Source organism: Fringilla coelebs (assembly GCF_963513975.1).
Source record: "Fringilla coelebs genome assembly, chromosome: 2".
Taxonomy (NCBI): Eukaryota; Metazoa; Chordata; class Aves; order Passeriformes; family Fringillidae; genus Fringilla; species Fringilla coelebs.
The window spans coordinates 9,958,537-9,985,596 of record NC_140029.1 but is presented as its reverse complement, the minus strand read 5'-3'; the positions used below and the strand labels follow the sequence as shown (position 1 = coordinate 9,985,596).

Sequence of the window (27,060 nt, the reverse complement as noted above, 5' to 3'; positions counted from 1 at the left end):
CAGGTACAAAGAAGGCTGCACGGGTGTCCCTTGCATGGGGCAGCTGGGGATGGAAAAGCTTGGTGCTCAGGGGGTGAGCATGGCAACACCTGACCTCCAATCAAGGTACAAGAAAGCAGATTCCACTGGTAAATGGCAAAGAAGAGCTGGCAGACAGACTTTGAGAAGGGCCAGGGCTGATGCAACCCCAGGGGTATAAAAGCCTGAGCATCCACCTTGAAGATGAACCAGCCACGTGGTATCCATGAGGGCATGTCCCAGCACTGCAGCTTTTTCCTCATGTAGTCCTTTTGTTGATGTATTTTTGTCAAGGTTTAATAAACCTATTTAAATTTTCAAAGTGAGCAGTTGTTTCTCACAAAATCTACTTTGCCGGGATGAAGGCAGGAGCTGAGGGAAGTTTGGATTTGTCTTCGGTTCCCAAGAGAAATGGCATTCTAAAACCTGAGGCCTAAACCTCCATCCTGTCACATTCTTACAGCTTTAAAAACAGCCATAAAAATAAGCTGTGCTAGAATTACAAGATGTTTGGAAGGGAGTATAATAGCACTGCACTTCCATCAGGTAAGGGTTGTTTTCAAACAAATGGAGCACAATCTGTTCACTCTTATGCTTCTCAGAATATCTTTGCCTGTTCCTTTTGTGAGCTGCATGATATTTTATGTTAAAATGCCCACGTGTGAAAAGATTCAGAAAAATTCAGCAGTGTGTCTTTTAATCCAACATCTGCAAAGCTTTTCAGATGTTCCACAGCGAAAATCATTTTCTCCAGCTAGAACCTTCCCTTTCATTATGCGAATCCCTTTTGGCTTTCCCTCAAGCAAATTGTATTGATGTAATAATTTAAGTTGTTTCCAATTAGGCCTTGGAAATTAGGTATTCTAAACATTTCCATTAGAAACTCTTGATATTAGTTCAACAACTACTTTGTTATACAGCTTTGCAGCAAGCACACATACTTCAAAAGACAACCAGGACAAATCCTGAAATAAATTCTTCTTTTCTTGTAGCATCAAGAGAAGAAATGGGAACAGATAGAAACAAAATGTGTGTGTATAGGAAAGAGAGGCCTTTTTTTCTCAGCTGCTATTCATTTCACCTTTTTTTCAGACATTTTTATTACAGAGCTATCTGCTGATACAGCTGAAATTAGCCCCCCCACACTCCTGTTATTCCAAGATAAGTATACTGTTCAGCCTTGCCCTCCTATTCTCTTAACTTCCAAGTGGCTCAAACGTTTCAGTTTTCTTTTTCTGATTGATGTAAAAAATAGATAAGTAGTAGAAAGAAAAATATGAAACTAAAACCTAAAACAGATGTACCAGCCAAGAAATTATTTTAGAAGAGATAAAGTTTCACAACCTGAATACATTGAAGTATTTTAAATAATTCCAATATTATTAAATTTCCTGAGGAAAAAAATCTTGACTTGCTCTCAATGAAAAAACTTTAAGAAAATGGCTCTGATTCTGCCTCCTCTGACACCAACCTGAAGACAAAGGTATTTTAAGCCCACAGCAGCTCTGAGTCAGAAAGTACTCCTCATATTGAGGAAGGCATTTATGAATCCATTCATCATTGTTATATACCAAGGCTTCTCTCGCTGCAGAAAATCTTTTGTACCTCATGGTACCATTACAATTAATCTCAGTTCCAGCTGGTTTCACATTCACCAGGAGTCCCAGCTGTCTGTATCTAATCTTTATCCGTGGGATCTTGATCTGTGGCAGGACTGAGGAGCATCCCAGCCCCCTGCACGTCCTGCCCAGCTGCAGTGTCCCAGCACAGTGGGCACCTCTGCCCTCAGGACAGGGCTCTATCAGTGGTGCCCAGTGCAGAGAGCTGCTCACAAGGTCCACAGTGACCAAAGGCACCCACAAGGGCAAAAGCACCACAGTAAGCTCACATTCAGTGGGAATGCATCAAGGGCTTCAGCTCACAAAAGCCTCCAAAGCTGCTTTGTTGTCCAGTTCCTCTCAGGGGATTGAAACTAAGACCTTTTGCGTGTCTTTGTCACCCTTGAGGCTCAGCTCCACAGGCAGCAAGGTCACTTACTTCTCTCAGGTGCCTGTCACCTTGACCTGAGCCAGTGGGCTCCCTGTTTAATGCTCATTGTGCTCCTGTTGTTCTTTGTACCCCAACTCCAAAACCGTACCCACACCTGGCTGACTGCAGGGAAGGGCAGTCTCCTTTCAGCAGAGGATTAGATCCCTTCCAGAGTGCAGAAGGTAAAAAGACAACTTCTCTCCCTGCTGCCTTCTCTACAGACCCTTTAGTGTGACATAACACACATGGTACCACAAAGTGACCACAATCAGGTACCCAGAACAGTTCAGCTGCCTGCCCCAGTGCTCCCACTCCAGGTGTTTTAAGTTACAGCACTATTCAGCAGCTTTGACAGAGAAGTGCTGAATTATTACCTCCCCTCTCATTGGAGAGAGGGAGAAGGCTGCAAGACCTTGTGTCAACACTTAGAAACACAAATTACCTAAAGTTTGGGCATTAAAACAAGGTCAAACCATTGGGTAATGTGCCCCCTAAAGCCACAACTACAAGAATTTTAATGCAGATTTCAAGAAATATGCCTTTCATTACCCTTGCCTTGATCCCTCAATCCCAGTAGATTCAAAGTTCCCCATGAACATCTTCTCTCAATGCATTTCAGAAGAAAACACAGCTTCACACACCTCCCATCCTTTTTCACCCCCATCGTGCTTGTTCCCTGCTCCGAGTTCCTTTCCTATGAGTTGATTTCCACTCTGGGCACCCATCCTTGTGCCTGTACTCACTCAGCATTCATCTGCTGAAGCCAAGCAAGGCTTTTGCCTCCCATTCTCCTCTTGGTTTCTGCTGGCAGCCTCAGGTTGCTGCTCCCCCACTTGGGGGATATCCAGTGATGCAGTGGATACATTACCCAACAGCAGAAAAAACACAGTATCATGTCCTTAGTGCTCTAAACATGCTTTCCCTTTTTTGAAATACCACCTTTCAGGTTCAAAGCATCTGTGCTTTTTCACAATGAAGAGTAACACAGCTTTCAGAATCAAAATAGACAAAAGTATTAGTTATTGGAAATTCAAGAACAAAACCTGTATATAATGAATAACGCCCAAGAACAAAACCTGTATATAATGAATAACGCCCCCCCCCCCCCCCCCCCCCCCCCACTGGAACAAGGTGCTCCATACAGATTCCCATTTCAACACACAGCCTTGTTATTTACATTTAAAGCATTTGGTTTTCTGATGTTACAATACTTCCATCTTTATAAAGGCAGTGTGGGCTCTGTGACACCCAGACACTCACCCTGTGCTACTGTTTTATGGCCAGGTGAGATACAGGAACCTGCCAGTGACACCCCTCCATCTCTCCCTCTCTCCCTGTGTGTATTTTGATAACACTCCTTCAGCATGGAATTAACTGAATACCAGGAATATTCATTAGCCTAAGGAGCCTGTTCCTCCTCAGAAAACCACACAACCTGAGCTGCATACACCTTCTACTCAGAGCAAAACAGGCACATTTTCTTAGTGTAACAATTATTTTTTTATTTCAGTTACTTTTTCACATAAAACTTTATGTAAGCTACAAAAATCGTGAAATGCAGAAATGGTATTAAAACCGCAAATTTAAAAGTTTAGATTAAAAAAAAAATCAGTCTTTCCCTGCTAACAATGACCACTTGAAACGAACCATATTGTGATGGATTCATTTCATAAACATACCATACACTTCTCAAAAATAAATAAAGAACAACATCAGAAAAACCAATACTATCAACAACATGAAGCATTTAATCAACTTTTTTCTTTTCTTTGAAAGACATAAATGAAATTTCTAGGCACAGTTTTAGGCATTATAGAGGACACAGAGGCAATAGGTTAGTGTGCACTGCGCTGTACAAAAATACAGTCTGAATAAATTACATTGCTAGCCATAAGATTAGACTTCACTTACCAGTCAGTTCATTGCATGTTTAATAATATACAGTTACATGCTAATCCATATATATCATTTATATTTCAAACACATAGGTCTCTCTATATTTGTTTTTAAAATTTACAAAAGCTAAACGAAGTTGTGCAAGAAATCCAGAAGAGGTGCTGGGTATTTGTCAGCACCGGACGGTATACTTTAAGCTTAAAAAATACAAATAACTAGCCCTGCTTGCAAGTTTGCTATATATATATATTTATTCATATATATTTGGAAGAAAAAAATGGATTTGTTGTGGGAGAGAATCATTCTGCCAGTGAGATAAAGTCAAACAACTGAAATAATGGTGACATGACACAAGTACAACATACAAAATTAATAATTTGTCGTACGTACACTCAGGACACAGACTTGCATCTTTTTTGTGGCTAAAAAAACCCCCAAGAATCAGCACAAAGTTGCATTTACCTTTAGTTCTGTTCTGAGAAATAGAATGCTTGCCAAAATTTGCAATGGTAAAGAGGAAAAAAAAGACACTGCTATAGCAACCTAAGCTACAGGTAGGTACCTAAATCCACATACTGAATGCCCAAACACAAAGGTCCTGAGGAGTCTGAGGTGGGTCCTAGTAGACTGCATCACCTTCAAGAGGAAAAGCAGATGTTGGGACTGAAAATCAGATCTCTGACTCAACTGTGAATCAAGAGCCTTGTCTTTAGGCATTCACATTTGTAAATTGTGGTGCCTGAACACCTTTCACATTAACAGCCAGTGACTTGCAGAGCATACACCATTCATTTGCATCTGCCTTAGGCCTGGCAGCTGCTTTCACTCAAACTCTACAGAAAGAAAACCAGTTTGATAAATCAGTGGCTACGATGTGGGTTCAGCATTGTGCCTTCTTGTCAGCACAGACAAAATGCCACAATGCCAGCCCCAAAACACCTTCTCCTTAGAAAGGTACAGACATCTTCTCACAGTGGGCTTCTCTGCACTAATCTAATTCCCATGCCAAACTACAATGTTCTCCATGCTGCTAAATAAAAGCAGAACTACACAGCTGTTCAGAAAGATACTGAGTGAACTATATACTGAATATCCACCTTCAGTCAGTCTCAGGAAATAAAGAGTTACAGATGCTCTCTTGGTGCCTGTGAAATAACTGGATCCAAGTTTTCCTCCCATCCTTTTTGTTTTCCAGGCATTGCCATGCAGTCCCTTCCATGTCAAGCTGTCATTTTGCTCCATCTAATCTAATTAATCACCACTGGTTCTGCAAAGACTGCTGATGCTGAATATTCTGCCACGGTAGTAAAGACTGAACCCCAGAGCATGCTGGAGTTTTATAAACCATCTCCACAAGCCAGCAGTACTTACACAGTGACCTCCTAAAGGCAGATCCTCAGCACCCAGGAGATGGTGGCCCAGCAGAAACATAAGAGATGCCATCTTAACACCCAGTAATTCAGGAGCCTTTTCCGTGGAACCAGCAAAACCATTTGTGTAGAGGGGGATGTGCAACCCCAGGATATCTGCTTGTGTAGAGGTCCACATAGAATATATTTTAAATTTCTCCACTAAAAAAAATAGTTATTTCTAAAGATTACAATTGTATAAAAATATGCTTATAATTAATTGAAAATATCCAAATAAGCAAATTGTAAACAAAAATAAAAGTGATGCGGATTAAATTCATGTGAAGGTTCTCCCTATTTTATCTTGGGTTTAATTTCATGAGTACAGTCTCTGGATGTTTTAAGAGGGAAACATACTAAGCAAGGAGTAATCAGATGTACATAATCACCAAAAAGTCCATTAGAAACTCAGTTTTTAAAAACAAGAGATTACCTCCTGAAGTGCTAATATTTTAATATGGACATGATGGGGTCTCAGCTGTATTCTTGATGATCAGGGACACTCACAACCTAACCAGATTTTTTAAAAAATGGCAGTTTTTTTAATTTGCAACACCCTTAGAAAAGAATTTTTAACAAGTATTATATTACACATGGAATAGCAAGAAGTTAGTTTTTCCAGTTCTGCCTTAACTTCATGTGAATTTTTAAGCATTTCCCATACACAGAGTCTGTACAAGGGCATATACAGAAGACAAACCGTTGTGTGTTTATTTTGTAACACCAATCAAAACTGGGGGTACCAATCCAAGACTTTCAAGAATGTGTACAAAGTTAGTGTTTTAACCACTGCATCACAGCTCATATTACAATTTTAGGATGAATCATTTCTCTCCCTCTGCATATATATTTGCATTATATATATTCATTTATACTAACAAATACCTTTCAAAAATATAACTGAACTTGTTCCATATGCATTCTTTTCATGACAATGTTTGCAAGTTAAATGGTTACTCAGGACAACTGCAATTCATTCACACATTTTAGATGTCTCAGGGACAGAACAGGTCTTTTTCTATTCCCCTTTATCTTCACCCCTCCAGCAAAACACTGAGAGCTGAGACAACTTCCAACTACACAGTCAGAAGCACATGTCTCTGGGTTTGGACTTCCTTCAACAATCTGCTACAGCTGGCACAGTGATGTCGATTACTAATTCATGAAATCCTGTGTGGGTTGGTGGCTTGTTTGGGTTTTTCTTTTTTTAAATTATTCTACCAGCAGCCTGTTGAATGCAGATATTAGACAAGTCAATAACCAGTTACATTCATTGCCCTCAACACAGTCCCTTGTAACTAATTCCTTAAGAGCGCTTTTGAGCAAGTAACAAGGGGCCAACTCAGCCTATTGTACAAGATGCCATTGCCTGCTTATCAGACATCTGAATCCTCTATGATACAGGGAAACTTCTAAATGGAGCCCATACCAGCTGCTCCCCTGAAGGCAATAGCAGATGCTGGCATTGCATTCTCATTCCAACTAGTTTTCTCACAATGATCGCTGTCACGTAGATCCTTTTGCTTGTTTTCAGGAAAAATGGAGTTTATGTCTCAGCAGCTTGCAGCATCTGCCTATATAAGATCAGCAATCCTAGTGTTTGCAGTTCTTCTAAATGGTTGTAAAAGCTGGTTACAGTGTTCACACCCAAAAGGCAAAGGCTATTTTATCAACAGAGCAGACTGTTTGGTGCTCCACAAGTGTTCTAAAAAAACTGTGAGCTAGAAAAGATGGGGTAATCCTTTTTTTATTTTTCTTTTCATTCAACGATTCTAGTAATAGTCTTCATAGTTCTTAGGGTTCAGGCAATAAAGAATGGCACCCCCAAATGAAAATATAGTCGCACCCCATGCCAGGCCATAGCCCCAGTTGAATTCATGGTATATTTTCAAGCTGACCGTTTCGATGAACTTGATTGGGTAAAGGACTAAGCTGCAGACCTGGAGAACAACTGAAAGAGAAAAAAAATTACAAATGTCAGAAGAAGCCTTATCTTGCTTCCCTAAAACAAAGAAAATATCAAATAACTGAAATTCACATTTAAAATGCTTTTGGAGATTTTTAGCTGGTAAGTGCTGCCCTTTACAAATCACCTTAATTTCATTCACAGAGAACAGAGCAGCTCTTCCATACTCCCTTGCTGATCAACAAATATTATTGCTGTGATATAATGATGATCCTTCAAATGTCCACAAAATAAACAGAGAGAGTAGTATTTCCCAAATTCTTTTCTGTCTCTCCTTTACATTTTAGTTTGCAGTCATTACTCCTTCCATAACAGCAAAACTTGCTCTATTGCCATTATAAATAAGTCAAAATGAGAAGCGAGAATACATATTAAGAAATGTTGCTGAGAATCAAATAATTTACTTAGCCTAGAAATAATTCATTGTCATAGGTGATATATACTTGTGCTCAGTAGAGACTCAGTGAATCACATATTTCATATTCATTACTGTGTTCTGTAAGCAGAATTAATGACATTCTTGCACAGAATACCAAGGAAACTATAAAATTTGATCAGTCACTAAACTTCAAACCGGCAAACTATTATGAATTTAGGGGGTGGGTAAGAAATACTGTGTGATGAAAGAAGATAATAAAATAGGTCAAATCCAAGACATGAAAAAGCTTCAAAATCATTACTTCCTACAGCACTGTCTCTGAGATCCACAGACACACATTGGCCATTTCACTCACACACACACCCTTGCCCAGCTGGCACCTTTCATTAGCCCTGGAGACAAATGCTCACCTGTCCTGAGGACAGGACTGCTATGGGGAGATCATATCCCATGTTCATCAGAACCTCAGTGATAAAACTCTATAAGACACTCACTGGAAATTTCAGCTCATTCACCTTAGCCTACAGAGTAGTCTTTGGACACTTACTTGAGACTGGCAATCTGAATAATGTTTGCACAGCGGATTTTTTGATGTGGATATCAAAGTCCACAGGACTTTTTTTTTTAATTCTACAGTTATTGAAGTGTTTCTTAATGTTATTCCATTTAAATATAATTTTTTGTCTGTCAGCTCACAAAATACCTTGCAACGTTCAAGAAAATCTGGCAGGGTACACTGGGAAAAGCACCTACTCTTATGAAAAAATTATGCATTCCAGTTCTGTATAATGAGAGCATCTTTACATCCAAAAGCACCTCAACATATGCTCAGCTTTCAGACACGTGTTTAAGACCATTCAAGGTCAGAAAAGATTTCTGAAAATGAATAGAAATATAGGAGTTTATCTTTAGTGCCTTCCTGCACTGGGGATGCAGCATCTCTGCTGAGTCAGTGCAGAAACTGCTCCATGTGTGTCTGTGTCAAGTGCAAACCAAGGAAGTCTCCACCTTCCCCAGTGTAACATATGAAGTATGCTTAATTTCAATCTACAGATTGGACTTGTCAAAACACAACCAAAAAAAAAAGTGATTCTCTTGGAAGAGGAACATGTTGCTAAAGCAGCAACACACACAAGAGGGTTTTTTGACATTTCCACAGTGAGGGTTCCAGCTTTCCCTAGTATTGATCCAGATTTGCTATTGTAGAACTCAGAGCAAGTGCTGGCAGCAAGTGGTTGGTGGGAGCAGCCACCCTACACAGCACTGTCATCACTTTGCACTGATTTTGCCTTCTGTCATTGTTTTTCCCTGTAGAGCAGGAATGGAGCTGTGTAAGCTAGAGACAGCAGTCAGCAAAGTTATGAGAAATGACCAGCATGACCCCAAAAAGAAAGCAATGCCTGCAACTACTGATCTGTTTCTAATGAATTTAAAGGAACTCCATGCTATGCTGACCTGCTAAGGGAAGTGTGTACTATCCTTCTTCAGAAGCACAAGTCTTTTCCTGTAAAAAAAACAGTCTGCAAAGGAAATCTTAAAAGTCTGCTACTCAAATGCTGTTCTGGGAAGACTAATTGTCTCAAACTTGATTGTTCACTTCAAATGCAGACATGATTTTATGAAGCACTATGATGTTTGCAATATGGGAACAGGAATACTGGTTTTATTACATTCACATGAAATATAAGCAATTATACATACTCATCATAATACACATGCAGAAATCATAAGAAATGCTTTAAAAGTAGGAAAATATAATTTCAGTCCTCCTTTTTTTTCTTTGTACAAATGTTTGACTATAAATTTTGACATCAAAAAAAAAACCCACTTATGATGTAGCTTTCTAATTTATCTGTAATTATGAAAATGCTGGTGCTGGCTATTAAGTTCTGCACTTCTGTTCTCTACCTCCTGCTCATTTCAGATGAGTAAAGCACTTCATTAATAAGTGCTGGGTGTTTCAAAGATCACCTGAAAAAGAAGCTGCAACAATGATAGGAAAAAAAAAATTCCTCTTTGCAGTGCCAAGCAAGCTGGCAGTAATGAGAGTGGACACTAATCTCAGAGATTCAGGATGGACATCAACAAAGAAGAAAGTATCATAAGGGGAGCAGTAAGGGCCCAGGACAACATGCTTGAAAAGGCTGTGACATCTTCATGCCTGAATTTCTTCAAAACTGGACACTAACAGCTGTCACTGTTAGTGACCATGCTGCCTCAAAAAGAAGATTGGAGCACATAACCTACAGAGTATTTTCCCCAATAGTATTTCTTTGATATTATGACTCTTTTTGCTGCCCTGTAGCAACCTGCACTGCATTCTATTGAAGTCAGTCCTGCTTTTTCAGACCATTCCATAAACTTCATGAAATCAAATTCTGGCTTTCAATGTTTCCACAATTTTTTCTACTTCCACAAGTAAACTTTCATTCTGTCTTCCACATCATTATGAAAATAGGTAATAGCACAGAACTGAGGATGCAATCCAGCTGTACTGTGCTCTCTATCAGAATTAAAAGATACCTCCTTAAGTACTCTCCAATTATTATCTGCCACCATTTTATATTACTCTCTTACCTGTAATATTTTCACTTAGCCACTGTTTTCCCTATCTTGCATGTAAAAGCACCTTGTGAAATGCATTAAAAGCTTGCTAATGTCACCAGGATAGTCTTCCAAACACTGTCACAATTGTTAAAACAGCATCAAAAGGCAAGCATCTTTTTATTTTGTTTCTTTTATGGACTTTCAGCAAGCACACTTCCTATTTCTGCCCCTAAGTTAGACTTGGTCAGCACTTAGTTAAACAGTAAGTGTATCATGAAACTCCTGCACTGACCAGTTTGTGAGCCATTTTGGTTCATGAGCTCTAAGACACCCCAGCAGATCCATGAGCTGGAGACTCCACTAGACCACAGAGGCACATCAGTCAAGGTGGCTCCATGCAAGATTTCCTGCAACTGCTTCCCTGTCTGCTCCACATTTTTCCACTACCTGAGGTGTTCCTCTACCTCTCAACATTAAAATACATACTGTCAGCTCTAGGAAGACACATTCACATCTCTTCATTACTTGCTGGCTTATTTTCAGCATCTAGGTTGAATTTTGGATTTTTTGGTCCCTTTCTTTCTCATCTCTTCCAGTCCTAGTCAGTTAATCTTCTCCCTCACCTACAGAGTTGCTAACTGAAACCTGAAGCTGAGGGGAAAAAAAAAAAATCAAAACTTGAAGGAAAAAAATAGCCTGGAGCCAACTGTTTAGACTCTTATAAAGCACCTGGAAATAACTTTTCCATTTTGTCCTTTCTTCCACACAGAGACCTTTTCTACCCAACACCCACACATCATTAAACATCTCTGGGCAATTCATACTGTGCTCTTTTTCCAGAGGCAGCTGATAGACTCCCAACCAGAGTTACACAGAATATTTGGTCTTGCCAGCACACTCAGAGGTCAGGGTGGTGTTTATTCTGAAAGATTTGAGAAATCCACAGATGAAGGCTTGAATCCATGGAAAGCTGCATAAGGCACAAACTGCTACAATCTTAACTTTCTCTTCTTCAGTGGAGGATTCTTTTCATAATTCTTTCAAGATACATCATCCAAATTCATCTATACAATTGCTGACATCAAAGATAAAATCTGTAGGATGTCTTCTAGCAATGTTAAGTGTCAAATCCTGAAAGGATTCTCCTCAGATTTGCTAGATAATGAAGAAGACTGGGGCAGGTTGTCCTGGGCTCATCTCTCCTCTCATATGCTTCAGGTTACAGCTGTTCAAAATGCACATGCACACACACAGAGGCAAAGGGAAGATGTAAACACCATCATAAGCTAAAGATCCAATTTAATTTCCTCTTAGATTCAAGTAAGCATTAAACCCCTTCACCATCAACCTTTTGTAGTAAAGACTAGAAGCAATTTTATGCAGAGGAGAGCACATGAAGAAAAACAGTAGGATTTGAGGAAATCTTTCCTTGTGGAAAGCCATTTCTTTTTTTAGTACAAACTTAACTACTAAATGAGCAACACAGCAAGACAGGCATGTATGGCTGAATAATTACTGAGTTACTACACGATGTTACGAGAAATGAAACCAAAAGCCAAACAAGAAACCACTACAAAAATTAAATAACCCCATTTCCTTCAAAGTTAACTGCCCAGCATACCTTATAAACCTCAGAATTAACACTAAATTTTAAAACAATGGCACCAGTACCTTTATTCATTTAACCAAGCAAGCAATGCAACACACAGAACAAAACCAGACGATTTCCACTCAGGGAATCTGATCCTAGGTTGCTTTTATTTCCTAAAAAGCAAATGAAATGCAATCTAGGAATATGTCTTGAGCACATAAAAGTGCATCTTGAAGGGCTCGGTTCCATCAAGGCAATGTTATCACCAGGGGGCAGCAGGAGCCTTCCCGGAGTTCTGTTTCATCCCAAACTCCCTCCAATTCCACATTCTCATCTTCTCATATCCTCCTAAGTGACTTTTTTTAATACATCCCAAAGGTTCTGTCATCCTCTTCATTATGGACTATCAGAAGGGGCTTAAGCTGCTGGCTCCAATGCAGATATGAGTGACAGGATGAAGGCAAACCACAGTTGGTGAGTCTCAGGAGAATCTGAAACATCCATGCTGACAAAGCCCCAAAGCACCAGAATATACATAAAAGGAGATGATTTGATATTGTAATTGTACCTCACTGGACCAGTCTTACAGACAATTCAGATTCTTAGGTCTCCCTTAAGATTTTGTGATAGTTTATATAAACTGTTCCATTTTTGTGTTTTTAAAACCAAACAAGGACTACACTGTGACAGCTTGTTAAATTAATAACCAAGCGAGATGACACAACAAAATTAATTCCTTATGGCACAGGGGCATATATAAACACCTTGAAAGATAATCCTATTTATTTTCACATGTAGAGCTTCCAGGGTTCACCTCTGGGTATTAATTTCCCTGTTTTAAAATTGCAAAAGAGAGAACATTAAAATACAAACGGCTTCGCACGAAGAATAAAAATGGGGACATCAAGCAGCACAAAGTCACAGATTAAAAATGGTATTTTGAGATTTATCGTCTGTAGTTTCCCCTACTGCATGTACTCCATAAAACAATAAATAAAATGCAAATAAATAATTGTTTATGAACTAATAATACTGCAACTGCAAAAATGATTAATGCTGTGCAGAACTTACAGCCTGAGAAACCTCTCTGGAGTTAAGACAGAAGTAACCAAATTTAGTATGCAGAACGAGGCATATCTCCCTCCATGAAAGTTCAGCTGCTCTCAGGAAATCTTTCTAATGATGCCAGTGCTTACCTGCAGCAAAGAGCATGACTGCAACTGGTCGGTAGAACCGCCTCCGAGATCCCACGCAGATGGAGATCAGCCCAACCAGGAAAGCTATGAGAATAATGGCAGCACCACCCAGCAGCAGAGCCAGAGTAGCTATCTGCCAGTCTAGGGGGAAAAAAACAAAGAGGGGGAAAAAAAAAATGATATAATTTCAGTAAAACAAGCCCACAGGCCTGACAGAAACAAGACAATATGAGGAACACAGAGGCTGCATCAAGGCTTGAGTAAATAAAGAGCTGTGCCTTGAATTTCTTTTTCCCTAATTAGTGAATCACCTTCATAAAACAGATGTAACTCAGAAGCAAAGTGCCACAACCTCCCACGCTTACTCAAGCCTTAGTTGGCTTCGTTGGGATTTTGTCTCAAGTAAAACTGAGTAATTTGGTCCCCTGGTTTTTATCCAATTTAGAATGAGAAACTGAGGCTGGCTCAGGATTAGCTGGTGTTGTGTTAGCTGTCCCTCAGTCTGCTGTAACTTTCTCTCAAAAGAGAGTGAAATTCAAACCTCTGCTTGAGCTGATCAGGATGACACAGCAAGGGAAATGCACAAAGCTTCATCATACACACCTGTCCCTTGGGAAGTACCAAGGCCACACAGTATAAGTAACAAAACTGAGGAGATGATTAAAGGTTTCAAATATATTTTTTTTTCCCAACACTAAAAGATAGCTGGAAGTCAAGAATTTCTAAAGGCAGTAACAATCATTAGCTGCAGACCTAGTCAAATCTCAAACCCATTTAAAAATGTCAGTTATCCTCAAGAGTCAGTTTTTCTTCCCCCAAAAGCAGCCTCTGCACTTGACCCAGGGTATTTTCTAGTTATTCTGATATATAATGGATGCAGTTATAAACAACATATTTGCAGTCCTAAATCACGTAAATTAGGATCCATTTGTAATCTGATGGCCATTATGCATGTATACAACATCCAACATCTAACTTAAGAGCTTCTGTGGGACTTTAGAAAAGCACAGGCTCTGGCCTGTCACTTTCCCCAAAAGAATATCTAAGACATTTCCTCTCTCCAGTGGCAGGCATCAAGAAAAAGAATCAGATCACTATTTACTGCTTATCACTACTATTTACTAGTTCAAGGAAGATTATATAAATTCAGCTCATGGGAAAAGAACCTAAGGATCCTTTGTATCTCACTACTTTGAAAATGCTAACAGTCACGTGATACTCAGAATAAAATGTCCAAGTTCACAGAAAATAAGATTATTATTTCCAAATTAAATTTAGATATCTTAAGGTTACTAAAACAACAATCACAACAATGAACATCATCTTTTGGGAATGAGTAAAAAGCACTGTTTGAAATAAACAATGGATCCAGTTTCAAGAGGAATCTAATCTGCTGAAGATACAGACAGCGCAGCTGTGGAGTTTGGGACTGGAATGCTGGCAGCTATTATCACCAAAAAGCCCTCCCATATTACATGAAAAAGGATGAAGGAGATTAGAAGAAGAAAGGGGCAGAAGAGCTATGAAAGCATTGCTTGAAAAGAAAGGGATTTTAAAGGTGTGTTTGTGCAAGTACATTTATTTTCATTATTTCCAGAAATCCAGGCATGTCTTTTACTAATAATTTAATTAGTAAGTACTCAACCTTCCAAGATATTTTACTCCTTGTTTTCTTACTGGACTAAACCCCCCAAGGCTGGGAAAATCTTTCATTCTATCATCAGCATGCAATCTCTAAAGCCAGTTTGTTTTGTGTCCCACTGCTACACTATCACTATTGGGATGGGAATATGACTTAGGATTGAAAAGAGATGTTTCAGTGAGTGGTTTTTAATATTAACATGAGCCTTCAGAAACACCAAGAGGTTAGTGTACTGATGATTTAGAAAGGATTTTTCCAATATCAAAGTGCAATACAGATATAAAACCCAGAAATAAATAAACAGAATGGATCACTTTGGAACAATATGAAAGGAATCCTTGCACTAGAAAACTACACAGATACAAAGACCAGACACATAAATCCATATCACACCGAAGTTAAAAGACACATAAAATTGATGAAATAAATCAAAGGGTGAGACAGGAAAACTCAGAAATTAAAATTATTTGAAAGTCACCACAAATAATCAAATATTAACTGTTATCTTTGCATTGATCAGGTGCCAAACTCTAATGCAGAGGGAATGTGTATGACACTGGAGTAGCAGCTAAATGGAAAAAAAGGTTAAGCATCCTATTGCTTTCCAAAACAACACTGGAAAAATCACCAAAAAACTGATAATAAATTACACAAAGATGATATAAGTGCAGGGTTAGAATACAGTTTAACTTCCAGGACAAATACACAGATTTTAGAAAGGTTAAAAAATAAACAAACTACCTTACTATAGTACTGATGTGGGAGGTAAAAGGACAAATGAGTGTTGGGAGACACCTACACTCCTAACTAAAAAAGAACTGCCTTGGATAAACAAAATTAATTTATTGAGTAAGACAACCTACTCAGTGATGCTGACAGCAAGACAAAACCAAGGCTCTTATGTTCCTCACTACCAGCTGGGGACCAGGTACTGAATGCTGGGCTCTGGGCCACATCTGGAATTGCCTGTTTATTTTAGTCCCTTTCACAGGAGCATACAATGCTACCAGCCTTTGCCTTGAGCTGCAGGGACTTTGGCTGAAGAACATTGTGAAGGTCAGACATTAGTGCACAAAGAATACAGGACTAAACTTTCCTATAGTGGCTGTCATAGTAACTACATGTTTAAATCTCCTTGTCATCTTGGAAAAATGCTAACTTTCAATTCCAAAAGCCATTTATCTGGTGACAGAATAAAGCTTATGGTGGACTAAGAAAGCAAAATCTTCTGCATGAGTCTTCTACATAAAATACTTTTTAATTTTTTTTTTTTTTATCCCGGCCATTGGACTTTACACAAAATAGAAGAAAGATCCAAAGAAAAAAGAACTACTACCTCTGAAGGCAGAGCACCCAGTAAATCAGATAGCTATAATATAAACACATGAGCAAACAGAGTTTTTCTACAATAAAGATCTGCAGTGTTTCTCAGACTACCCAAGAGTGATTTACAGGACACAGCACCAGCATGGGATCAGGAGATTTTTCTGTTACACAGTGCTACTGGTACACAGAACATAAACTTCATAAACCTACTTTAGAGCATCCAAAATATGCTTGTACCTCTTCTAGGCTTGCACCAATCTTGCAAAGAAGTTACTAATAAGAACTGTAAGTTCAGGGGCCTCAGCAGTTCAGTGAGACTGCTTGTTCTCACAGAGTTAGCAATATTAAAAAAAGAAGTAAAATGGGGCCTTACAGATAATTATTACTTTTCTGCATTCAAAACACAATTGGTTCCACTTGAAGAGTACACATCAGTCTTTTTCACTGTACACCACTACAGGTTTTTAAACTACACACTATTTATCTAAGCAAAATATTAGGAACTAGTAAAAAACTAGTAAAACTCACAGAAATGTTAATAAACTTTTAGACTTTAAAAATCACTGTGACCTAATGCCCAAATAAGATTTTCTTTATTGGTTTAGATAAACTCTAGATTTTTTCACCATTTTAGCAATACATTAAGAACTACACCAGCAGTGCCACCTATCCCATCCAAACTGGAATTAAGACATTTTTGACAATTATTAGGCAACTCAAGAGATTTCTTAAGAAAAGGCTCACTTAATGTATGCTATTTTTAGGTCTGAAAATCCCCAAGAAGCATCTCAATGTCTATAACCATGAGCAAGATACACTGCAGTTCTGACAGCGATTACAGTGTTTGCATATTTTAAACTATAACATCTGCCCATTAGTTTGGGGATGTAGGCTTCAGTATTTGGAAATACATATAAATATGAACCTAGGCACTTGAGACATATTTTCAATACATATTTGGTAAAAAATTTATTACAATTACCATCTTCATTTAAAAAAATAAACAGCCACCAAACCATGATGATACTGTTTCTTTTCAGTTAGTTCCTCATACAACAGTCGGTGCCTTTCTGGGGGACAGCTTGGTCTCCTTCCTATTTGGAAATTCTGCCTGTTTCTTAGTGACCCAGAGGCACAGTGTCAACTGCTCACTGACATTTCTAACTCTCCTCCCTTCTTTCTCCAAAAGAAATGACCCAAGGCTTTAAGCTGCGATTTTTAATTAAGAGCAGTGCTATTTCCTCAATTCCTTGGACAAAATAATACTTCACTACTAGGAAAAAATCAGGGAAAGCCATAAAAGAACAAGAAATCACATCCAAGTCCTGAAATGTGTATTTTAATAACTAGGTCCTTCTTTTAATACAAGAAAGATCAATGCAAAAGGCTAGTATAGATGTAATGTTTTCAGTAAGGTACCCCAAAATGAATTTTTTTTCTTCAACATGGTATTCTACCAAGTAAAAGAAGTAGAAGTGGTGGGCATAGAAACATACTGTGGAATATTTGAAGCATTTGTGTATAGGGCTATTCTAGACAGTGCATGTGAGGTAAATTCATTTCTTAAGAAACAATCAAATATTCCTTTTTTTCCATACAACAGCTCTTCACCAAGTCTTCTCATAAAGGCTGAAGTACCAAAATGCATTCAGCTGTTACATGATGAAGGGAATGCCTGACCTTCTAAACAAAACAAAATCTTGGTAAGAAACAAAAACACAACACTCAAGTAAGTTTTTCTGATTCATTGCAATGCTTCTATTTATCAAGTACCTGCCCTCAGGCAATATATCATTTAAAATCAAGAATAATGATTTTGAAAGAACGTGTGAAGAAGAGAAACTTGAGGTACCCACACATAAGAAATTAAATGTAACCCACTGAGTATCATAAAAATCAACTTAAATAAATAGGATAGCTAGAGATATTCCTAACTGCTTCATATTCAAACTTAGATACCAAATAGCCAACAAAAGTTTGAGAAGTTTAGTGCATATATACAAAATAAAGGCAAACTCTAGTTCATAAAAGTGCTTTGGTTGCATGACCAATGAATTTCTTCTTTCTTCAGCAGGACCATGAGCAGAGGCCTCTGTGCAAGGCGAAGGTCTGCTGAATTCTGTGGAAAAGCTGAGGAACAGCAGGGGCCATTAAGTTCTCACATCAAATTACTCCACAGAGGTCACCTCTGGAGCCTCAGCCTGAGGCAGAATGATGGTTTTCAAAGAGCTACTCAGAAGAATTCTGCCCTGGCTGAAGGAGATGTTGGCTAAAGCTGGGAAGCCCAGTGCCTGTGAGTTCCTGGGTCCACACTGCTCTGCTCCTGTAGAGCCAGCCTGCAAGTGCAGTCCTTTGGGATCCCACAATGGACACTTCTGCACACTGCAGGCACAAGTGCTTCCTGGCAAGATCCATACCAAACCTCCTCAAATTGCTCTAGCCACAGCTTTTCACAGTGAAGCCTTGTCCAAAACTGACAATAAATTAGTATTTTCTGCTCATTGATTAGCATAGTATGTTTACTAGGGCTGGCTGCTGCACAGACATACTCTGGCTTTCATATTTTCTTTTTATTTTATGGATTGACAATAAGATTTTTCTGAAGTAGGAAAATTACTTGTGCATGTGGCTACTCAAGTGACTCAGACACTTGAAAAGCATTACCAGAGCTACAGAAACCAGCCAGCTCCGGCTGAAAGCATAATTTCCTTGAAAGAACTCACTTTACACCAAGGCTTTCTTTTAAAAGCCATAAATTTAAACAAATGAAACAGCTACATTAAGTCAAAGATATGTTAAAAAGAAGGACATGACATTTTCCTTAAGAAATCTGTCTTCACCTACACACAGCAGCAAGCCCTGGATAACCCAAATGCTGCACAACACCCATGGGACTAACAGGTAGACTTTCCTATAGCTCCAATTCACCAGGACACTGACAACACCCAAAAAGAAATTTAAGCATTTTACGCTGGGTGCCAAAATCCCTAAGTGCCTCCTAAGGATAATTCAGAGGTTCCACATAAGGCATCAGTCATTTTGCATTTACTGTACAAGAGGCTTGTAGGATGGTTTAGTGCTCCTGATGCCAAGTGAAGAGTCACTTAGAATCAGTCAAAGAAGAAGAGAACAAGCAGAGAGACATCAAAAAAACAGCTTTCTTGTGCAGATGCTGTGTCTTACAGAGGTGCAGAATGCTAATGGATAACAAGGGCAGCCGACCAGTGAAGGAGGAAAGGCAGATAACTCCTTAGCTCCAATACATCAGGGCCTAGAGAGCTTCTCAGAAGCTGCAAGGCCTTTGCTTCCCAGCTCTGGAGCCAGACTTGCACCTCACACCTCTGCTCCCTTTTCCCAGTGGGATTTCCTGACTGCTAGGGTAGGATGTAACTGCCCTCCTCCATCTGCTAGACCCAAGGCACAAAAAGATTTATGAGGTCCATGAACAAATAGGTGCAAGGAAATCCAGATTTGAGTCTTGCTCCAGAGAGCCTCTTATTTAACTGGTCCCTTCCAATTCTCATTTGCTGTTGATGCTCCTTTCTCCTGACGCACAGGAATGCTGACCATTACTGGATGGTGGCCCAGACTCAGGCTCTCTCAACTTTGAGGGAAAAAGGCCTTAGTAGCTCCCTTCAGAGCTGCTGTCCCCTCACCTGGGCTCCTCCTGTGGCTTTCCTCTTCTCCAAGAGCAAGGTAACTGAGATGAGAGGGGAAGAGGTTGACTATTCCAGGCAAGATAACAAACAGCCCAATGGCAGGATGCTCCAGGCAGAAGGCGCTCTCCTCCCAGCTACCCTCCTCAGCCTGGAAAGGATGTGCTTGATAGTCTGGGGAAAGAACTAGGCAGCCACTACAGCCATGTGCAGACTGCCATGGAAAGCAGTGTCCCTCACCTTTCACCCAAAGATGCCATTGGGAGTGCAGGGGACAATTTGGTTATATCAGTAAAAATATGGTAAGCGATCCTGCTGCTGTGTGAAAGAGACAGCAAGACAACAAAATGGTTTAAATGCTTGGGGGGTGCAGATGCATGAGCAACTTGAAACAGAGCAGGTGCTTGCTCATCTTCCCATGGACACACACCTCTCCTGAAGAATCAAGCTTGCATTCCTTACTTATATGAAATATATATTTTGCAGAGGTGTGGGTTGGGGTGAGGAATGTTGTATGTCTGCTCTGTGGCCCACCTTTATTTCTAAAATCACCAAGTCCTTTAAGCACAGCACAACTTCAAATAAAAAATTAAATGGTACCATTATATAGCTTTATTTTACCATTTATAAGCAACACACATTGCACACTACTTTTGCCAACAGAGGACTACAAGACAAGCACAGCATTACAGAAAATCATGTAATCTATAATTCATTCACAGAATAGTACAGCATGTACTCAGGCATTTCCTCTATTGGATACACGGCATTCTTCTGAGATTAGCTTGTTACTATGTCATTTTAATTACTGTATATTCATTCATTCAATAAAAATAATAAAAACCCCTCAAACAACTGCACACACCCACAACTTTGAGAACTTCACAAAAACCTGGAACTCTTAGAACTCCGCCATTAGGAAAGAAGTGTGGGAGATGTGTTATACAAGCTTTTCACAGTAAGCTCAGTTATTCTGACCTCTTCTATAGAAGCTACTACTTTTTAGCAATCTGAAATACTATGCTTTGCATTGGAACTGGAAGTAACTATTTTCCACAGTTATCAATGTTCTTCCAGAAAAAGGGCAATCTTCTGCAACTTTCAAAACACATTCCATTGTTCCTTGAGAAAAACAATTAGCATTTTAAAGAGTTTGAGGTGTACTTCCCATCAGAATTATGACTTTAAGTGGAACAAGTGAAATACATAAAGCAATAAAGCTGGCTGGACTTTACCACTTCTCCTGTTACCCAGAATCTTATGTGGTCATCTTGGGCCACAAATCAGTAGCAGAGGCAAAGCCACTCTCTATGCAATTCTAAATATAAAAATCTCATCAAATATTAAAACTTCTTGCATTATCCCTAACTCCAGGGACATCATATTTAATAAACAAAATTTAAAGCAACAGGATATATTACTGATTTTTAAATTGCAATGAACAACAGCAGTAGCAATAACCCACTATAGCTACAAGTCTTTTTTTTTTTTTTTTAGAGTATTATCACTGATAAGGTGTATGGTGCTCTTGCCCTGATCAGGTGAACTCACACAAACATCACAGATGTGCTCTAACCATGTCTCTTACTTGGAGAAGGGTGGCTGCAATGGCAGCCTGCACCATACTAAAAGCTCCAGACTGCTGAACAGGATCTGCTCCTCCCATGGCCTTGGATCCATTTGTAAGAGAAAGACATTCCTTAAAATATTCTATCAGGGGCTGCTGTAAGGGGTAGTTAAGCCAATTTAAGGCATTCTGCACAGTTTGAAGAAGCCAGATAGACATCAGGCATAAACAGAGTGTCAGTCATCACAGAATTACAAGAATAACTTAGGGAAGGGCACCTGGAAGTCACCTAGCTCAGCTCCCCACGGAAAGTAGGGCCAACCTTCAAGTCAGACTTAACCTCAAAATTAGATCAGCCTGCTCAGAGTCTTAGACACTGAGTGTGAAGTAGTATGGCTTTTGATTTTATATCCATCTTCAGATACAGTGCTAGAAATGATTATTAGAGTTAATACACAAAATGAAAGACCACAGTATTCAAAACCAGAAGGACTGTTTTATTAATTCCTCTTTAGATTGTATGAGCCACTTATTTTCAGGTAAGTAAAATCACTTTCATTTTTCTGTTATTTTATAGGAAACTACCATCCTTGCTGAGCTTTTTACAAATACACGTCAACATCAAATCTGAGCAATGATCCAGATTTTCTAATGAGGAAGCTGCTTTCGAGCTAGCAATTTCCCCTTGGAACAGCTCCTTAGATTCTGAACAAGGAGATAGCATCCAAGACTATTCTGGCACGTCAATTCAGATATCTGCATCTAATGTGTAATTAAGGTTAAACCCCTTGAAGTGCTACCGAATGAACAGCCTCTGAGGCTTTTTTTATTTTAAGAACAAATTAGAACAAAATTACAAGCATAAAACTACACTCAAGTTGTTTACTGCACTGTGCTACAGGCTAAGCTTACCTTCACTGTTTGCTCATCACAAAGTTTAATACACGTTCAGAGACTCTGTTGCATGTATTTCCTGGAAATGTTTTGTTTTTCAAGTATTCACAGGCAGTTGTAAAAGGGCATAATATTCTTGAAGAAAACTGAATGTTGCATAAAGAAATCCACAGGTTGTAAAGTAACAAAGCCATATACCCCACATTCACCAAAATGAATACAGTTAATCAAAACCATTCAAAGGTATTTTTATATATATTGTTTTCACAATAAACTGAAAGGCTGCATAGGAGCCATTGTTTTCTATGAATAGCATATATACACATTTAAGTCAAAAAAGAATGTTCAACTGCAGGTCAGATTCTATGGAGCCCTTAATTTCTTCTACATTACATTTGTGTATCTTTGATTTAAAGAGCCATAGTGGCTGCAGTCTACTGCAAAAATTCAAATTTATTGTTATTAATCTGCAGGAATTAGAAAAGTACCTGTGCAGGTATAGATATACCAGGCAGTTTTGTACAGGATGCATTTAATTTTAATGCTGTGACTGGAATAAATATTCATAAATAATTCTTGATAAATCTGCAAATAAACCATCACAAACTAGATATAATGCATTTCAAATAAGGTCTAAAAAGTAAATTTGTTTAAAGACACACAAGTTTAAAATACATTTGGGTCTAAAGACAACTTGTGCATTAGCCAAGGTAAGCTTTGATCACAGAAAACAGCTATATGCCAAGACAGGTGGTGAAACTTCAGAGCTTTACAATTGCATTTCTGAATTTCAAGATTTTATAATGAAGCTTTCCACACTGGCAGCTCTGTTATTCATGGCCTGAAGCTGATGCTAGTGGGAGATTTACCCAGATCCTGAAGACTCCAAAAAAAAAAAAAAGGCAAATAAAGATGAGATATTTTATAATTTGCAGATGTCAAACAATTAATTTGACTCACTGTTTTATATACTTGAACCATAATTATTGTGAGGGACTTCCACAAGTTTAAAAGTAGTATGTGAGCAAACAATACTTGCAAGTTACAAAAAAGCCATTGGAACAGTGAAAGAACGAATGTGAACACATGCTTCACGCACTAGCAATGCTCCAGGAAAAATGAGATTATTCCCTGCTACAACAGCCAATGCAACCATGCTCTGTGCATTTCCTTCTGCTCTCCACTACCAAGTTGCCCTTCTGACAGCAGTCAGGGGTCCTACATCTAATTACAACAGAAGTTTTTAATTAAACCTCGGATATGCTTTAACAGCTTCTAGTATGAGCATGCCCTTGATGGTGCCACTTGAGGTGCTCTCCTTCAATGGATGATGAAGTAAATCTCTTAAAGCCATGGGTGAAGATGCCTTTTTTCCTGGGTGTGCTGCTGCTTCTCACAGCTAGCTGCAAAGCTGCCTGCACCGGTATCAAGCTAAAAGAGCTTTCCCTGTGGGAGCTCTCCACTATCTGCAAAATACTGCTTGCTGGATTCACAATGTAGGCGGAAAGTGCACTTAAAATATTAATGCCAGCACAAAAAATGGTCTCAAATATGAGCCAAATCCAACTTGGTGAACTTAGTGAGAGCCCTCCTATTGGCTTTAATGGCAATTGTACCACAGTAGCAAAAGGCAAGAGGAAAACAGCGCAGTTTCTCATATTTCAGGTCTGGTCAGAATGCAATACTCTGTGCTGAGCACAAGGAAAGTGAAGGGTTTATCCCAGTCACCTCAAGTAAAACATTCCCTTCTTCCACAGTAGCTTGTGAAATGTGGCTCTACTAGACTAGAAAGTATTTGAGGAAAATGGGTAAAGCTCATTCAAGGAACTTGAATAAAACCAGATAGGCAGTAATTTGTGCACATGATAGAAGAAGGCACCAGCAGAGGACAGACCAGATTTTCAACACACAGCATCCAATGAAAACTACATCTCATCCCTATCCATCCTCACCCATTCATCTTCCACATCCCCACAGACAGACAGGTGACCAAGAGAGGAACAAGAGAGTTAGTGTCCTTTTATGCTGTTCCATAAGCTGTCCTGTTTCTCTCCCCGTCCCACTTTTGTGTGTGTGTGTGTGTGTGTGTACACACGCATGCGTGACGGGAGATGGATGGAGGGGGGAGCTCAGTAGAGCGTGTGGAGCTGGGGGGGACTGGAAGCAGGTTCTCATTCAAGCCATCTGAAAAGTCTTTCTGTAATCAAGGGGATACTATTTCAGGAGACAGGGAGAAGGGGCAAAGGATTCACGTTGCTAAGGAGACACGTAGAAGCTGACATTCCTACATAAATTTCCATTTATACCAGGGAAGGAAAAGAAAGCCCTCCAAACTTTGTGCAGATACCCTGGTAACTGACTGAAACCGGCATTTCTTTACAATTCATTATATGTTACTTGAAACAAAATTCCAAACAACATTTAAACCCTCAAATATTTCTACTCACGACAGAAAAAACAAAACAAGCACAGCAGCAAAGGAACCTGTGTAATTCCAACTCAAACTAAGATCAGTTATTTCCCAGAACCTATACAAGGACTTCAGAGAACACAGGAAAACAAAACACACCAAGAATATAGTTAGCCCTTTGCTTTCCCTCCCAAATCATACATCTTGTCCCTGCACGATTTACCCAACCAAAGAGCACAGCAATCCAAACAGATGATTTATCAATGCAAATGTGTGTGTGTGTGGACAGGAATGGGGATAAAAACGATGGGGGGGGGGGGGGGGGGGGGGAGGCTGGCTGCATTTGTCAGTGTTTCTGTTGGGGCTCCAGAAGTTGCCTATCAGGCATAAAGTAAATAAAACCACCCATGAAAACCAAAACAATTATCGCACTACAAAAGAATTTACTGAAAAATATTCAACAGGCAGCTTGTTTTTATCATTCACAATCCGTTTTTGAAGTACTCCAAGCAAAAGTGAAATGACGTTTAAAAAAACAACAATCTGTGATCAAAGACCTAAAAAGGTGAAGTACGGACGAGCATCAAGAAATCACAACGGGGAGTGAGGCATGAAGGCAAAGGAGCGTGAAAGACGATGGGGAGATCAGTACGTGCTAGAGAAAGACACACACAAGCACACCCGGCGTGATGGAGAGAGCCCAAGCCCAGGCGTCCCCACTCTGGACAAGTAGCAACCGGGTTTGGTTTAGGAAGCCCCAACTTTCCAGAACCTGAGACTTCTCAGATGGGGGGCGGAGGGGCAGCATAAGATACTCGATCCTAAACAGTTTCTCACGGCACAGGGAAGCCACTACACGGAAAAAATAATCAAAACTAGTTCAAACTCAGGATCTTTTGTGACAATACCACGGCACATACGGAACCAGCCACCATATGTGACTCGTTTCGCTCACTGAAGCCTCACGCCTCCCGCACCTCGGGCACGATCCGCGCTCGGCGCTGCCCCTCCCGCACACGCCGCTCGCAAGGAGCGCCGCCGCCTCCGCCCCAGCCCGACCGCCGGCGAGATGCGGGTCGGGGAGGCTGGGGGAGGACGGGGAGAAGGAGGAGGATGGAGACGGGTGAAGATGCTCGGGAAGGGGTGCGGAGGGCGGCCGGACAAAGGTCCAGGGAACTCTTCCCGGCGACAGCGGCCGGCGCTGGGAGCCGGGCGGACACCAGGGGCGGCCGGCGGCGAGGCGGGGAACCGGAGCTGGCAGTGGGGCACGGCCCCGGGCACTGCTCCGGTCCGGGGGTACTGGCCCCAGAAAGGGCTGGGATACAGTCCCGAAGGAGACTAGGGTGAAGGAGAGGTAGCTCGAGGGATGCTGGTGGGTCACCCAGGGCATGGAGAGGGGAAGGAATTCTCAGTGCCCGGGGTGCGGCCAAGGGAACGGGAGGCGGACGAGGAGGGGGAAAGCAGCAAGCGGTGGCGTCGGAGGGGAGCGGGGCAGCGGGGGCAGCCGAATCTCACCGCTGTGCAGCGTCGACTCGCAGAGCCAGCTGTCCAAGTTGCCGGGCTTGCGGCAGGACTCCCAGAGGGACAGGTAGTACTGGTGGTCCGCCGTCACCCAGGCGGGGCTCAGCACAGCTCCCAGGTCCAGGCACAGCGCCAGAAAGATGCACACAAGCCCCACCAGCTTCAGCGGGGTCAGCACCGAGACGCGCACCTCCTCCATGCCGCTGCCGGCCGAAGCCATGGGGCCCAGGGGAGACGAGGAGGACGCGCTGCCGCCGGCCCCGAGGGGAACAGGAGCGAGAGCCCAGCTCCGCGCAGAAGGGGCGGGCGGAGGGAGAAGCGGCGAGACCAGCGCTGTCTAACGGCGGCGAGAGGCGTTCGCAGGCGGCGGCAGCGCCGCTCCCTCCCGCCCTCCTCCGCCGCGCTCCCGCCCCGGTGTATCAGGTGCAGCAGCTCCCCGGCCCTCCGGCGCCGCCCGGCCCGGCCCGGCCCGGCGCGGCGGGCTCCGCCCCGTGCCCGCCCCTGCCGGGGGAGGCCGGGCCGCGCTCCGCGGGGAAGGGGCGGGGGCGCGGCCCCTGCCGGCCCCGCTCCGCTCCGCCCCGGCGGGGCCGACTTTGGGAACTTTCAGCGGCCGCTGGCGGCGCCCGGAGCCACTGGGATTGATTCTCGCTGCCCCCGGGCGGCTTCCCTGGGGGCCTCGGCCGCGCCGGGAGCGGGAGAGGCGCCGGGTCTGCCCCCGGCCGGGCAGTGAGGGGGTCCCGGGCCGGCCCCGCCGCATCGCTGCAGCGAGGAACCGGGCGAAAGGAAAGGCCGTCTGCCTCGGATGCGGGATTAGCCGTGCCTGACCTTGATTCTTCTTCTGGAGTGACCTTTAAATCACAAGATATTAGTGGAGGGTTTAAAACAAATAATTCAGCGTTTCATTATTCGTGTGTGGACTCACCTGCGATTCGCGCTCCCGTCTCCCGTCAGCGGCGTTGCTGATCCCAAATTAAATCTTTGAGGAAGGATAAGTACTTTGCCCGGTTTCCACTT

The 27,060-nt window shown here is 41.2% G+C and overlaps 1 protein-coding gene across 1 annotated transcript; it reads right to left on the bottom strand.

Moving 5' to 3' along the window:
* Nucleotides 1–3,529: 3,529 nt before the first annotated feature.
* On the bottom strand, nucleotides 3,530–26,498 carry TMEM47 (transmembrane protein 47). The gene is made up of 3 exons (XM_084201285.1): nucleotides 26,041–26,498; nucleotides 13,031–13,171; nucleotides 3,530–7,302 (listed from the first exon to the last, which is right to left on the bottom strand). The coding sequence occupies exons 1-3, from the start codon at nucleotides 26,264–26,266 to the stop codon at nucleotides 7,124–7,126; spliced, it is 546 nt and encodes a 181-aa protein (XP_084057411.1). The 5' UTR covers nucleotides 26,267–26,498; the 3' UTR covers nucleotides 3,530–7,123.
* Nucleotides 26,499–27,060: the final 562 nt, after the last annotated feature.

Excerpts from the sequence above, each read along its gene's own strand:
- TMEM47 (XM_084201285.1), bottom strand. The coding sequence starts at position 26,266 with ATGGCTTCGGCCGGCAGCGGCATGGAGGAGGTGCGCGTCTCGGTGCTG. Across the intron at positions 13,172-26,040 it reads CGAGTCGACGCTGCACAGCG|ACTGGCAGATAGCTACTCTG; the intron begins GTGAGATTCGGC and ends TTTTCCCCCTAG. Across the intron at positions 7,303-13,030 it reads AGTCATGCTCTTTGCTGCAG|TTGTTCTCCAGGTCTGCAGC; the intron begins GTAAGCACTGGC and ends TTTCTCTTTCAG.